Source organism: Schistocerca gregaria, chromosome 1, assembly GCF_023897955.1.
Source record: "Schistocerca gregaria isolate iqSchGreg1 chromosome 1, iqSchGreg1.2, whole genome shotgun sequence".
NCBI lineage: Eukaryota > Metazoa > Arthropoda > Insecta > Orthoptera > Acrididae > Schistocerca > Schistocerca gregaria.
Window position 1 is genome coordinate 1,078,606,255 of NC_064920.1, and position 16,963 is coordinate 1,078,623,217.

The window sequence follows — 16,963 nt, forward strand, 5'->3', positions numbered from 1 at the left end:
TAATGACTGTCATTGGTTAATTACTTTCATGTATCATTCGCAAAATTAACCGTGATGATGTGCAATGAGTGATTTTATGTACACACCACAAACTAACTTTTAGCTATTGCTACATGCTGAACATTTATTAAAGGGTTTTTAATAGTAATTCCTACCCACCACCTTTTACACATTACAACAATAGAAATTATTCTATGGAATAGAAGGAGTTGTCAAGGAGGAACTTTCTGAGCTTGCTTTCAAATTTTACTTTGCTATCAATCATACACTTTATATCACTGGGTAAGAGAGAAAAAATTTTAGTTTCAGCACTGTGCAACCCTCTTTGTGCTAAAGACAATGTTAATGTGGAATAATGAAATTTTTCCTTCTGGTATTATAATTACGTACAGCATTGTTCCTTTTGAACTGCAGTGGATTATTTACAACAAACTTCACGGGGGAATAAATGTACTCTGAAACAGTAGTCAGAATGCCCACCATCTTAAACAGATGTCTACAGGATGACTGTGGGTGTGCACTACATATTACCTTATAACACTTTTTTTGAGCAACCATGTCTTTCTTAAAGATGCATCACCCCAGAAAATTATTCTGTATGGCATTACTATTTCCCCCAAGATTTGGAATGATACTAAGTGTAAATTTGGCTGAACTAAGTTGATTTAGGAGTAATGACATTTACCTCCAGATCAGGATAGTCATGCTGCAGGAGTTTGCCCTTGTGAGTTCCAGGAAGCACGTACAAACAGCCGTTCCTGGTAGTCACCCTCTCCATGGCTGTCCACGCTGCCACTATGCGATCAGCTGGCCTAAAGGGAAAGTAATGCAGGTCCTGTAAAGAAAATTGAAGTTCACAGAAGACACAGGACAAAGCAGTGAATTAGTAAACTGTAATTGTGGAAGTAAGACTTATCAATTACAAGTCACTTTGTTATTACAAGATTTGGATGAGAGAGAGAGAGAGAGAGAGAGAGAGAGAGAGAGAGAGAGAGAGAGAGAGAGAGAGAGAGATAAGGCTGGAGAGAGAAATGAAATGAGAAATAATTGAAATGGAAGATGGATGAGGAGGGTGGATGGGGAGGAACTGGGGTGAAGGGGGAACAAGGAAACTTTGTAACATTTTACTCACCTGATGTGCAGGGTGTACAGAGGTAGCCTTCCCTGAGTCTGGAGGTTTATTTATAAGCATTGTGTGCATTGCCTTTATGTTGGGTCCAGTGAAGCACTCAACATAGTCAAGCAGCTGCAATAAATGTAACAGTAATATTATAATAATTTTAAGAATTTTAATGGAGATGTTACTTATGTAGACTAATAAAAGTGCCACTTTAAAATTATATTTTTTTGGGTGTGTAATTTATCCTGGAAAGGCAAGGAACATAAGGTCCTCTCTTACATCTAATGACAATGACTGTGGGATAACATGGGTACACTAGTAATGAAGAAAGTGGTGAAGCTGACAAACGAAATTGCAATTCCAAGAAGATATGAGAATTTGCTTCACCATTTGACAGGGAGAAATGGTCATATATGTTAATTTTTTTTATTGAAGAGTTGTGAGGCTGACGAAAGTAAGCGATTCAGTAGTTTCTTAAATGCAACAGGACATTTAATTCCACACATGGTGCTGGGTAACCTGTTCCATAGGCAAACAGCAGCAGTGGGGAAGGAATTTCTGTATGTTTTTATTTTACAGATAGATACAGTTGGATATTAGATAAGAGAGGCCAATGTTGTAATTATGATGATTTGCTAGGAAGGTACTGGGGTGCATGCACACTGAGGACTTGAAGAGGTAGACACAGCTTATGGCTGTCAAGTAAGTTTTCTAACAACATCATCCTAACTTGGTGTATGGAGCATTGATGTGGTCAGACAGACAGATGTTGCAGATATATGCCCACACAGACCCACTTTTACACTTTTAGTTCTAACTGCCTAGGGATTTTATTGCTCAACGCAATAGCACAGGCTCCACCAAATTAATGACTGCACAAATTTATGTTTAACATCCTTTCAAATGAAAAGGTACTGTTAATCATTTCACTAACTTTATGTAGCAGAAACCAGTAATAAACAAATACTCTAACTAAGAAATAGTCTACAAAAGCAACAGAAAATAATACTAAAACATCAAAGGTACAGGAAATTAAAATACTTCACAAAAGAATAATGTAGAATCACAAGCAACATCAACAGCTATGTTGCCTGTCTTTAACAAAGTATGCTAATGTTTTCAACTGTCATTTTTAAATACAGAACAGCAAACTTTCAATATCTCCTTTTCATGTGACTGACTAAAATGTCAAAAAATCAACACACTGTCAGAGTACAGCATGTGTAACACATGGTGCTGTGGTTACTTCTGACAATGCTAACACACTCAGTCCCAAAACTTACTAAGCTCTCCCCCATTGTTGCTACATGTTACCTGTAAAACCTTTCTTAGAGCAAAAGCTACGTGTGGTATATCCGCCCATTTTGATATAAGGCCAATGATTAACCATAACTAGAACAGCCATTAAATAAGGTTATTATAAGTAACAGAAACTTTTGTTTTGGATTTGTACATCAGCATTGGACTTGCACTGTATATAATGAACACCTGAAAAGGACTGCAAACAGTGTAGTTGGCGCATCACTTCGCACAAAGTAATGAGGGTGAACAAGAAGATGCATAGGGTGGACACATTTCTCACATGATGAAGATCCATTACACACCATAGTTGTGTACAGACAGTGATGACATTTAAAACAGTTAAAATATCTGAGATGTATGGTCTTATTATAAGGTAGATGAAACCTGCTGTGTTACACTTGAGCAATGCTGGAGAGCTGAAAATTCAGTATCAGTGCAAGTGTATTTTCCCAATTAACTGTACACTCTCTTCAAAATCTTTTTAACTTCCCTTTTCCACATTTATTTTAGCTCCTTTACATCTATATTCATCAAATCTCTGCATGAGACACCATCCCTGATGGAACTAAGGGTGCTGTGCAATTTCACTACGACAGAGAAGTCACTCGAGACTTCTGGATCTGTTTGAGCAGCCTCAGTGTAGCCATTTCAACCAAAGAAGTGCAAATCCTTCAAGTACTTAACAGATTTCAGCATAAGTGTAACTACTATATGTAGATAGTGTTTTTGAATACAAAATATTGTCAACTTTTTCTAAATTCCTTCGCCTTAGAAAATTATTATAAGTAAAACATTCTGAGACACACAAAGTAACCTTTTACAGAAATGTATCATTCTTTGAGCTGATGTGGTTGTTGTCCTAGCCAAAGCCCCACTTGTTGACATCGTTGCCAAGACTGCTAGGAGAATTTTTTATTGAAGGAATGGAAACCACGGTGTCCTGTAAGTAGGTACAAAAGCCAAGGTCAAAATGGGGGCCCACACATTATCCAGAAAATCCTAGTATACTTGGCATATGGCAGGTTCCCACTAATGAGTATTCTATTTCAACAGCTATCCACATAATAGGTACATTCTCCACCTTCAGAAGTTTTGAAGTTTGCACCATCATCGCATCCCCAATACTGTGTGATAATTTCTGAAGCACACCCAGTGTTTACTTTAACAAGCATCATCTTCTTCCATTCAAATATCGATTCCATTGCTAGAGCAACTTTCAGTAAACAACTGGAAGAAATGAGCCCAGATCTTTTGTTTTATCAGGTCAAATTTCAATAAATGCATCTTCGGTTTTTATGTTGGATCATCGGTTAAGCAAACCACATGACCACCAACAGTACCCGCATTTCGACAGCTACCATTCCTTCCACACTAAAAATCCCGCTTATACAGGCTTTCCATCCATGGATGACATATCTGCAGTGATGAGAACTGCCTTGGTCATTATGCTGAAGGTCTCCTGAGTGTCTTCCCAGACAAGCACTACTCCTCCTCCTCCTCCTCCTCCTCCTCCTCCTCCTCCTCCTCCCCCCCCCCCCTCCCCCTTTCCATCTACTCCGCAAAATTATTTTCTGTGCTATATCCTCATACACATCAATCCATCCACCACCTACAACCCAAGAATCAGTTACCAAATAGTGCCCCCCTCATCCCCTATCACCCTTGAGTGGAACAACTGAACCGAATCATTTGCCAGTCTCAGTCCATCCCTATGCCACTCTCACTCCCAACCCCTTTCCACAGTCATTCTTGTTCCAGTGAAAGATCAAAATACAAGACACACCCAGTCCACACACCCACCACTTCTGCCAGGTCACATACCAACTCTGCTGCACACATTGCACAGCTTTTTATGACAAGACAACTACCACCAAGCTCTCCACCATGATGACTGAGCACCACCAAACTGTTGCCAAGGACAAAGTTGACCACCCAGTGGCACAACATGCACCCGGGCACAACATTCTCTATTCCAGTGGCTCCTTCACCACCTGGACCCTTCCCTCCATTACCAGCTTTTCTGAACTATACAGATGGGAATAACCCTTGCAACACATTCTTCATGCACCCAATCATCCCAGCCTCAATCTCCGATAACTCACTGTCATAACGTCTTCCACCCAACAATTCCCTTTCCCTCCATCCTGTCACCCCCTCCCAATTCATGTCCCCACGTCACCTTCAGCATACACCACTCTCCACCAACTCTGACGGTCAAGCATCAGAGATCTAACCTGTGTAATTATCACGCCTCCCTCCCTCCCGCTTTCCTAGACAGTAAACTGGATGCCTCCTTCAGAGCTGCCAGCCACCTTCTTCCTTGCTCCTAACCCACACCTCGCCCTCACCCTCTACCCACCTCACCCAACACAACAAACACTCCATCATAGTGTGCAATCCTTGCACTGTGCACCCAGTCAGATATGTAGGGGCACAAGTTTGTTTCTTTTTCCTTTTTTCCTTTGTGTGGGCGTGTTCTTTTTAAATTACAGCCTCTTTTGACAATTTGGTGGGTTAAATTTTGTTTACTTTTATCTATAGTGATTTTTGTGCAGGAGTGAGCGTGTTAAGTTGGTAAAATATAACGTAAAATATCCTCTTTCAGTGAGAAAATCTTTACATCTGCAAACAGTTCATAGAATGACTTTCATACAATTTCTTTGCCAGTCCATTCTCAAACAGCATTTGTGAAGAACACTGAACTATTTCTGTGCAAGCTCTAAATTTTATCACAAGGGTCATTTCTCCTTATGTATGGGAAGCCAACACAATATTTATTCACTCTGAGAAGAAAGTTGGTGATTGAAATGTTCTGAACATATTTTGCCACAATTAAAAACACTGTTTTAATGTGTCCTACCACACCTTGTTTATCATATCTTTGAGACTCCTACCTCATCTCTTCAGTACAGTACAAAACTAGCCACCCTTCTTTGAAATTTTTAATGTCCTCTATCAGTCATGTGTGTTAAGGATCCTACACTGCACAGCAATATTCCAGAAGAAGACAAATACGCAAAATATAAATACAGGCAGTATCTTTAGTATGTTTGCTGCAGCTTCCAGGCCTCACATGCAAAAGGTTGTAATTCGCATCTTGTTAGAAACTCTGAAATTTTTATAGAAATGACTTTTGGTCATTATGTTTACTCCCTTAACTGCCTTAAAGTAATTATTTTATTTCTATTCCTGTGACACATCATCTTAACTACAGTATTAACTTTTACAACTACCCTCATTTCTTCTTCTTCCTACAATTTGTTTTCCATCAGGAATCTCTGTGTATGTGAATTTATTCTTGTTATTTATCTATCATAATATTTAAACATCTGAAACTGCTGTTTTATCAGTTAAAAACCAATGGATGATTAAACCTATATATATCGACTATACAATGTAATCAAACATGTACTTTTTGTAAAAAGATGTACTTTTTTTTTTAATGGTAATCGTCATACAAACATTTAAAATGTAAATCGTTATTGCACTATGGACAAAATACCACAGACAAATATTTAAGTGAAAGACGGGATTATAAATAAAATGAAATCCAAGCACACTGAGAAACAGGAATAATGAATGCAATAACATGGACAAATATACAGAATGATAAAAGGGAAGAAATTTGTTCCAGTACTATACTATGAGCACGTTTAATCAAACAGTGTGCAATACGTGTGCCTCCACAGCTGGCGTAGAGCAATCACCTCGCAATGTGGACAGACGGCGCAACAAGCATTGTGCTCTGTGCACAACAGCCCAACATAAGTCTGGTGCACCACAGTCCTTGGGCTTGTATGCACACCTAAGGGACTGTATATTGGCGTGTTCTAGTTAGAAGACTTTGTACTGTTCTATACTTCATTCAGTGTTACTGTGGATTATGTGGAATCAGAATCAAACTTGGTTGGCATTACTTCTGATATACTGTCTGTTCTCACCGACCAGCAGCAGACCTCTCTCTATGGCACTAAACAATTGGGCAGCCTCTATGATGAAACCCTCACTGTTTCATCTGTATGGCATATCAAAAATGCCTTCAGCACCATTTTCAAGCATTTGGAGTGCTAGCTCCAAAATGCATAAGCTTTATTTCTGTCATGGATTTACCCTTGTATTTATCACCTTTTGTGATGATGATGATGATGTTGATGATGATGATGATGATGATGATGATTGCTTTGTGGGGTGCTCAACTGCCAGGTTATCAGTGCCCTTACAAATTCCCAACCTTTGCTCAGTCCAAACTCTCCACTTTCATGAATGATGATGAAATGATGAGGACAATACAAACACCCAGTCATCTCGAGGCAGGTGAAAATCACTGACCCCGCCGGGAATTGAACCCGGGATCCCATGCTCGGGAAGCGAGAACGTGACCACAGGCTGTCGACATCACCTTTTCTGTCAGCTAGCTCTAGATGCTCTTCAGGAATGTGCCAGTCTCTCTTTTGAAGAAATGTGTCAGTTGCTCTCTATTTACCATTGCAAATGGACTCAGAATAACGCTGCTTGCGTCGAGTTCTACCATTTTCAAAATTCCATGGATAATTCCCATCTTCCTAGTTCAGAGAACCAGTTGGTAGAGGGAAGGATGCAGATGGTCCCAGTTCTGAAGCAACCATTGAAATCGAGAACGTTATGCTGAGTTGCACGAGTCCCACTGGGTGGTCAACTTTGTCCTAGGCAACAGCCTGGTTATGGCCGTTCATCCTAGTGGACAGCTAGTTGGTAGTCATACCAACAAAAAAAGCTGTACATTTTTTGCAGCAGAGTTGGTATCACATGGCTGCCTTCACAGGTGGCTCAGCCTATGATGGGGTAGGATGAGCCTGTGACAGGGCTGGAGTAGGGAGTGCTGGTTGTGTGGATTCGGCAGGTCTTGCACTTGGATCTTCAACAGGGATATGACCCCTGTGGTAAGGGTTTGGGAATGGGAGAGGCATAGGGACAGACTAGGACACTGTACAAGTTGAATGGGGGATGGAACACCATTTTAGGAGGGGAAGAAAGGATCTTGGGTAGGATATCACCGATTTCAGGATTCTCTGGAACATGTAGAAGGTGAGCATGCAGGGTGACATTGGAGTGAGGATGGAGATGGACTTGAAGAAAGGTCCTGGGAAGAGCCTTTTGATTTCAGTCCAGACTGGATGTTATGATGGTCTTCCAAAATGGAATCACTATGGCAGACCTTGTAACTGGAGGAGTCAGACAGTTGGCAGAGGTTTTCTGACAGGAAGTCACTGCAACTCATCACGACAGTGGTGGAACCTTTGTCTGCGGGGAGGATGATTAGGTCAGGATCTGCTTTCAGGTTCTGTGCTGCTGTCCTTTTCTCTGATGTAGTGTTAGTGTTGTTACGAAGGGACCTGGGGACAGATAGTGTGGCCACGTTGTGGGTACAGAATCCCTAGAAGGTGAAAGGGTCACAATTGGATGGCGGTATGAACTGGGAAACACATGGTTCAATGTTAGGATTAGGTTGGCTTTGGTTGGAGGGACTGGTTGCAAAAAATTGTTTCCAGCACAAAGATCAGGGAAGGAAAGGAGACAAGTTATGTCATAGAGATCCCATAAGTTCAACATAACTTCCAATCCCTACGGAAATCCATAGGCTCTTCCTAGAACATATAGCAGTAAGTCCATCTGCAACCTCACAACCTCATCCCCATGAACCCCCCCCCCCCCCCCCCCCACACACACACACACACACAAATTCTGGATGCCACACTGCAGCTGGCTATTGTTCTCCCACTTCAAGAATGTCCGCTCTTGTTGACTAACATAGCCAACCAATAGCACAAAAGCAAGCCTAACACATCAAAGATACACTACTGGCCATTAAGAAGAAATGCAGATGATAAATGGGTATTCATTGGACAAATATATTATACTAGAACTGACATGAGATTACATTTTCATGCAATTCGAGTGCACAGATCCTGAGAAATCAGTACCCAGAACAACCACCTCTGGCCGTAATAATAGCCTTGATACACCTAGGCATTGAGTCAAATAGAGCTTGGATGGCGTGTACAGGTACAGCTGTCCATGCAGCTTCAACACAATAGCACAGTTCATCAACAGTAGTGACTGGCATATTGTGACGAGCCCTTCCTCGGCCACCATTGACCAGACTTTTCAATTGGTGAGAGATCTGGAGAATGTGCTGGCTAGGGCAGCAGTCGAACATTTTCTGTATCCAGAAAGGCCCGTACAGCACCTGCAATATGCGGTCATGTATTATCCTGCCGAAATGTAGGGTTTCGCAGGGATCGAATGAAGGGAATAGCCCCGGGTCGTAACACATCTGAAATGTAATGTCCGCTGTTCAAAGTGCCGTCAATGTGAACAATAGGTGACTGAGACGTGTAACCAATGGCACCCCATACCATCATACCGAGTGATACGCCAGTATGGCGATGACGAATACACGCTTCCAATGTGTTCACCACGATGTTGCCAAACACGGATGCGACCATCATGATGCTGTAAACAGAACCTGGATTCATCCGAAAAAATCACATTTTGCCATTTGTGCACCCAGGTTCGTCATTGAGTACACCATTTCAGGCACTCCTGTCTGTGATGCAGTGTCAAGGGTAGCCGCAGATATGGTCTCCGAGCTGATAGTCCATGCTGCTGAAAACATCATCAAACTGTTCATGCAGATGGTGGTTGTCCTGCAAACGTCCCCATCTGTTGACTCACGGATCGAGACATGGCTGCACAATCCGTTACAGCCATACGGGTAAGATGCCTGTCATCTCGACTGCTAGTGATACGAGGCCATTGGGATCCAGCACGACATTCTGTATTACCCTCCTAAACCCACCAATTCCATATTCTGCTAACAGTCATTGGATCTCAACCAACACGAGCAGCAATGTAGCGATACGATAAACCGCAATTGCGATAGGCTACAATCCGACCTTTATCAAAGTGGGAAACACAATGGTACCCATTTCTCCCCCTTGCACGAGGGCCGTCCGGGGTGGCCGAGCGGTTCTAGGCGCAACTGCTATGGAAATGCGCAACTGCTATGGTCGCAGGTTCGAATACTGCCTCGGGCATGGTTGCGTGTGATGTCCTTGGGTTGATTAGGTTTAAGTAGTTCTAAGTTCTAGGGGACTGATGATCTCAGAGGTTAAGTCCCATTAGTGCTCAGAGCCATCTGAACCATTTTTGAACACGAGGCATCACAACAACCTTTCATTAGGCAATGCCGGTCAACTGCTGTTTGTGTATGAGAAATCGGTTGGAAACTTTCCTCATGTCAGCACGTTGTAGGAGTTGCCACCGGCCCCAACCTTGTGTGAATGCTCTGAAAAGCTAATCATTTGCATATCACAGCATCTTCTTCCTGTCAGTTAAATTTCACGTCTGTAGCATGTCATCTTCGTCGTGTAGCAATTTTAATGGCCAGTAGTGCTATAACTACTTCCTTCAACGACTCTACCTCATCCCCTCCCCTTTACCTGCTGGATCCACACCCACCACTATTGATGCCACCACCTTACATGCCAATATCTCACTCGCCATTGGGCTTGCTGCTACTGAACTCTATCTCTTCCAGTCACCTTCAGACTCTAAATTCACTACCTCATTCCTCATACGCTTATACACCTTACCAACTATACCCCACCAAAAAACTAGTTTCCTTTGAAGGGCAGGTATACAAACAAAGCTGTGGCACAGCCCCATGGCACCCACATGGCACCCTCCTATGTCGGCCTGTTTAGGGGCCATCTAGTGGAAACCTTCCTTGCCTCCCACAACTCCCTACAACTAGTCTGATTCAGGTTCACTGATGATATCTTCATTATCTGGAGTCAAGAGCCAAGACACCTTCACCTCATTCCTTCACAACCTCAACATCTCTCCCATCGGTTTCACAAAGGCCTATTGAACTCAATGTAGTATCTTCCTGGACGTTGACCTCCACCTCTGTGATGGTTCCATCCATACCTCTGTCCACATTAAATCTACTAATCAACAGTACCAGTGATTCAACAGCTGCTGTCCTTTCCACACCAAAAAATCCCTCCCACACAGCCTGGCTACCAATGCACCATGAATCCGCAGAGTGATGAAAACTAATTTGCTCTGTATGCTGAGGGTCTCACAATGGCCTCCACAGACAGGCAGTACCCCCAAATTTAGTCCACAAACAAATTTCCCATGTCACATCCTCATATGCCCCCAATCGTCCCACTACCCCCCAAGAATCAAATACAAAGTAGACCCCTCTTGTCATCCAAAATCACGCTGGACTGCAACAAACGAACCATACGTTTTGCTAGGTCTTTGGTTATCTACCATTGTTCCCTGAAATGAGAGACATATTATCCAGCATCCCCCACACTGCCCATCCAATGTTCACAACATCTTAGTTCATCCCTATACTGCCCTCACTCCCAACCCTCTTGCTACAGTATTCACATCCCTTCATCCCTTTGGAAGACCAAGATGAAAGACCTGCCCAATCCACACACTCAGTACTTCCACCATCTACATCTGATGCAAACATTGCACAGCTTTTTATGTCAGTATGATCAGCTGATGACGAGGATGAATGGCCATAATCAAACTGTTGCCAAGAACCAAATTGACCACCTAGTAGTATAATGTGCAGCTGAGTGTAACATGCTCATTTTCAATGACTGCTTCACAACCTAGACCACCTGTGTCCTCTCCTTCACCACCATCTCCTCTGAAGTGCGCAGGTGTGAGATATCCTTGCAACACATACTTCACTCCCATATCATCCTTGCCCCCATCTTCTGTAACCCGCATCCTCCACGCAACTGTTTCCCCTACCTCTGCCCTTCACCCCCCTCGCAGTTCACATCACCTTCAGCATGTGGTGCTCACCGTCGGCTCTGGCAACTGGGCATCACACACCTTGTCCATGCACCTGCCACCCATCCATCCTGCATTCCTAGCCTGCTAACTGGCTGCCTCCCTCCGAGCCATCCACCTCCAAAATCTTGTCCTGCTTCCTGCCTCACACCTCACACCTCTCCCCCCCCCTCTCTACCCACCTCACATTAGTCCACCCAGCAATCTGCAACTCCAGCAGCACTATGTGTACATATTCTAACTCTAAAAAGTTTTCTTTCTTCTGCCTGTTGACGAAGGTCTCCTTTACTCCCAATGTATTTACATTCTAGCAGAACTTTTCTACAAAATTTCATCAGATTTTGTCAGGCCATCCTTGACAAACTGCATGATACTCCCAGGCTACCACTACCTCTGACATTATTCCCCTGAAAAGTCTGTCTGATGCACCCATCCTTTAGCACTTACTTCTGCCCCACCATTTGTAAATCCCACAATATCAAATACAGAGCAATGTTTGAAACCATGCGTGCTGTAGACAAACAGATACATGGGACAGATACTGTCTGAGTAATAACTCTGAAGAACCGTCCACCTTGGAGAAACCCAGTACCCACTTGCTGAGCAGCTCTACAGCATGACTCAAGGGACGCAACTAAATGCCTGCTATATGATAGGGGTCCTCTCACCCAGTATTATATTATTGGAACTCTGAAAATACAAACTTGCTCTTAAACATATCCGTACATTTTGCCACAATGCTAGGTTAAGCCCCCTTTGAAAGCTGTCTGTCTCACCTTTTCCATTGGAACACTTAGTTACTAACTCAAATTTTTCGCTCTTTTCATTTTCGTTCTTAACTGCATTACTCATTCCACTTCTTTTACCTCTTAGCCTCCTTTGCTTCCTATTCTGTGTTCTGTCATCTTTGAACAGAAATGAGAACTGTGCTTACTAAGGTACTGTCTTTGAAGCTTCCACTTCATCTTTGTCTCCCTTCGTCCACACAACTGTGTACTTCTTGACCTAGGGTCTGAGTGACTTGTCCCCATTTCCCAACATGTCACAACTTATTCTTCACTCCTTTGTTCATGTTGCAAACAGTTCTGAAAGCTAGCTATAGCTCTCTTTTGTGTGTGTGTGTGTGTGTGTGTGTGTGTGTGTGTGTGTGTGTGTGTGTGTGTGTGTGTGTGTGTAAAACTGTTTCCACTGGCAGTTTTTGAAATTTTGGCTCTGAGTACAGGTCATCCATGCTGTCCATTTGTAATTTTATTTATTAATATCTGAAGCCAAAAATGCAATAAATTTGAATGCAATCATTTTGGGTTTAGGTCACATCATTATGAAACACTAAAACAGCTAAAGTGCTGACATACGGACCGACTTTGCAGCATTGCTCTTCAGGACACTCTGAACAGGATATCTGCAAAGTCAGTCCAAATGTGAGCAATTAAGTTGTTTTAGTGTTTCTAATGACAACCAGCACTTTAGTTGTTTTCATGTTTCTGATGACACATTCTAATACTCAAAATAATTTTATTCATATTGACACAGGTCATGAACATAAAAGCAATAAATTGATTTACTAACAGATTACATGGTATAAGTCTCTGCCACAGAGTCCATATACGACCACTGCTTAGCTACGTAGACGTTCCTCTTTTATTGTTGATGGTCGTCAATACTGCTCTATTAACACCCACGTTTTCATTGCAGTGTTTATTACTCTCTCACACTGCATGTGCCATAGAGACACAGTTTAGGAGATGCAAAAAATACACCATTTCTAAACTAAGTTTGTATATTAGATTTTGTATTACATATGAACATTATTTACCAATGGATGAGTGATGTACTTAGCAAAGATTTCATCCCATAAAATGTCTTGAACTTTATAATACAGGTACTCTCCTGTTGCTCCAGTTTTGGCCAGTGAAATGTCTTTCATCAAAACCATGTTGCCCCTGTCAACACGTCCGTGGCATATGTCAACAAAATGATCCCTGAAACAAAAACAGTCTGTAAGGGAAAAAGACTTAAAAGAAAGGTGCAAATGTAACAATGGTAAACAACACTTCTGCAAAACTCTTTTCAGCACACTAGTACAAAGCCACTGGTATATGATGAGTGAAAGATAAGCATTAAAACTGGAAGGAAATGTTAGTGTCCTGAGAATACTGAAAGTGCACAAAGCAGGGCACAGACAGTGTTATCGGAAAGCAAGCAGGAGGAGATAGTTCAAAAAAATTGAGATGGACAATGAATGATACAGCAGTACCCAATAATGCTACACAATCTAGTTCTAAAAGCAGGTACAAAACAATTCACACACAATCAGATCTGTAATGTCTGAAATTACTCACCTGCATTCATCTAGAAGGCCATCTTCAATTAAGCCAGGAATAACAATGTAGCCATTTTCTTCATAAAATTTTCTTTGAGCATAGGTTAACAGTTTGTTGTCCAGCGAATATCTAAATTCACTATTACTACTTGGAAAAACTGCTGTAGATGTTAAATTTGGTGTCTGTTGAACTTTGTTAAGGAGAAATATTGCAAGATCTACTGTTAATTCAAGACTGAATAGTGACATTTCTGCACCAGTTTCTCATATAAGGTTACTTCAGTGTTCCTAAGTTACCTGTAATGAAGTACTATTTGGAAAAAATTGTACACACATTCCATCATATCTTCAAAAGATTTTAAAGTAGGGCAAAGACTGATAATTTGCTCTAAAGGTTCACAAATGTAAAACTGTACACTTCACAAAATGCATAATTCACAAAATGCATAAACATAGTACCATATAATAACAATATGAATGTGCAATGACTGGAATCAGTCAACTCACACAAATGTGTGGCTAAAACAATTTCTGGGGATATAAAACAAAATGCCCGGTTGGAGGTCAGACAGGCTGTAAATCTCATCTCATGAGTAGGATGCTGGAAACATACAAGGAGTCTACAAAGGAGACTGATTACAAATCACTCTTGCAAATCATCCTAAACTGTTTTTCAAGTTAGTGGGATCCACACCAAACAGAACAAACATATAAGTAACATAGGTTAATACCTTTTGTGACTGTGTTACTTGTAAAATAAAACTATGATGGAAGAGAGGCCTTAAAACCAAGAGGACTACACAGGATATTATTTTAAGTCTACAAAGAAGGGCAGTGCGAATGGTCACGTGTTTTTTTTTTTTTTAGTGAGACGGCTTCACAGATTAAGAGAAACCTCCAATGGCAGTGGATAGATGACAGACATCAACTCTCGAGCAACAAAATCTACTTACATAGTTTCAAAAACCAGTACTAAGTAGGTAATCTAGGAATTTACCACCACCCTTACATGTCACTCCCACAGGGGTTGCAATGGCAGGATTAGACTAATTACTGCATTCACTGAGGGATTTAGTCAATCATCTTCCCAATGGAAATGGAGGCATAAAACAGAAGTACCCTCTGCCAAGCACTTCACAGTGGTTAACAGAGTACGGTGAAGATGTTGAGGTGTCGTGCATCACAGAGATTGCTGACAAAATTCTGAGAGCATACAATCTGAGAAGAGTCAAGCCACACAATAAAAGGGGCGATCAAAAAAAATTTTCATCCGAGGGCATTACTGGAGCTGTGCAGTGTAGCACAACTCTGACGCAGGCACACAAGCTCTGATACAAGGGATTAGTGTGGCATCTGTGGCTTTCTGACGTGCGTGCATTAATTCAGAAATGTGAACTACGGCAATTTTATCACCAAATGTACCACTGTTGTGGAATGTTGCGCCAAGTTCCATCCTCATCGCAATTCGACATGAGGCCTCACTCCGTCAAGTGGGATACACTTCACCACCTGCTCCATAGTCCCGAGCTCTCTCCATAGAATTATCATGCCTTTGGTCACTTAAAAAGGTCTCAGGTCTCAAGGATCGACAATTCCTGGCTGACAAGGATGTGCAGTGGGTAATTACGGACTTCTTCATGCGGCAAAACACAGTGTTTTATCAAACAAGTATCTTCAACCTGGTGCTTTGGAGCCTCAACGCTCATGGCTATTTTGCCTGATTAGCATACCGATTCTGAACTGTACAGCGTCACATAAATGTTTTGATCACCCCTGGTACTTACACTCACAAACATCTTTTGAAATGGGAGAGAGGCTTACTGATCTAAAAAATTTATCCAGATAAATTACTGTTGGAAAACATAATATGGACAGACAACAAATAATCTCACCAAGAGGTGGCAGGACCAAATGCACAAAATACGTGGAAACATACAAGCTTGCAGAGCCAGTGGCTCCTTCCCATTTCAGAAGGGCTGATGAGAAAGGAGATGAGATTAAAGAAAAAGACTAATGAGGTTTAATGGAGGATTTATGGAAAAGGAACCCACAACCCCAGGTCACGGGAGACTTACTGGATGATACGAGAAGGAACAACTAATTGTTAGAGGCTGCACTAGGTGAAACTTAATTTAAGCCAGATGAGTCATAAAAGCCAAGCACATTTACAGCCAGTTTCCACCTGCAGAGTTCTGAGACACTGGTGGCAAGAGGGAGAATCCTGTGGTGAACTCAGTGCCTGTTTCACAACTGTCATGCTATGGAACTTGCTCTGGAACAGGTTATTGTTTTCTAAAATCTTTCTAAAGAGAAAGGTTGCATAAACCTTTCTTTATTTAAAACAACTGGTTTTGAGAGACTTTGCTGTCATCTTCGGCTCTTAAAAATTCTTTTTGTTATGAAACATGTTCATTTTATGATCAATCTCACGCCAGGCTGTCACGTAGATCAAAAACAGTGCATTATAAAAGGTGTGTCATAACCAAAACACATGCCTTTTTTTATCCTTGACAATTTGGCATGAGAGCCAACCTGAAATGAACACATGTCATAAGGAAAAGATTTTTTAACATCTGAAGATAACAGCAAAATCTGTGAAAACTGATTGTTTTAAATAAAGAAATGTTTATGTGATCTTGGCTTTAGAAAGTTTTTAGCAAGTAAAACAGATTGTTCATTCTGTCTTCTCAAAATGAGAAAATTCAATCAAGGGTATCGTTTTTTGCCAGTGTGCAGCCTCTGTCTATGCCACTTCATCCAAACTGATAATTTGGTGGTAGCCTTACTAATGTAGATGGCTGAACAGCATTTACATAACAACAGCTACATGACAGATCATTTAAGAGCTCATAGTATATATTTTGCTTAATACAAAGCTGGCATAGGAGTTTGTAGACAGCTGCAGAAGCAAGTCCTACAGAAGCAATTGTCACATGGGTAGGTACCATAGGGTAGGAAAATGTATGCACAAGGAGCATAGGGTCTGAGAATAATCCGGAGACTGGGGGGAGAGAGTGGGGGAGGGGTAGCACAGCAGAAAGACGTAAACTAGGTGGTGTGGGCAAAATATCAGACAGAATGGATGTCATTTCATGGCTTGATTTTAAGAAGTCATAGTGTCACTCAAGTAGCTCTTTAACACATTCAAGACCAGGACAATAATGAATGACAAGAGGTGTACTCCTAAGTTGATTTTTGGAGGGATCAGCAGTACCAGGATTGGATGTGATGGGCTAGTAGATCTGTTTCTGAACTAGGCTGGTGGGACTGTTACATTTAGTGAGGCTGTGGTGAGGTGAGAATACTGAGGTATGGCTGAAAAGGAACTGGTATCTGAACAAATTCTTTTGCCC

General features: G+C 41.6%; 1 protein-coding gene across 2 annotated transcripts in view; it reads right to left on the minus strand.

The window, feature by feature from the left end:
• LOC126281821 (phytanoyl-CoA dioxygenase, peroxisomal-like) overlaps positions 1–16,963 on the minus strand; it is a 125,250-nt gene that overhangs the window by 39,012 nt on the left and 69,275 nt on the right. For both annotated transcript variants that reach the window (XM_049981063.1, XM_049981053.1), the window contains exons 3-6: positions 13,630–13,793; positions 13,104–13,269; positions 1,133–1,246; positions 686–835 (exon numbers count right to left, since the gene is read on the minus strand). In XM_049981063.1, coding sequence (XP_049837020.1) covers positions 686–835; positions 1,133–1,246; positions 13,104–13,269; positions 13,630–13,793 — 594 coding nt within the window. The remainder of the gene's footprint in view (positions 1–685; positions 836–1,132; positions 1,247–13,103; positions 13,270–13,629; positions 13,794–16,963) is intronic.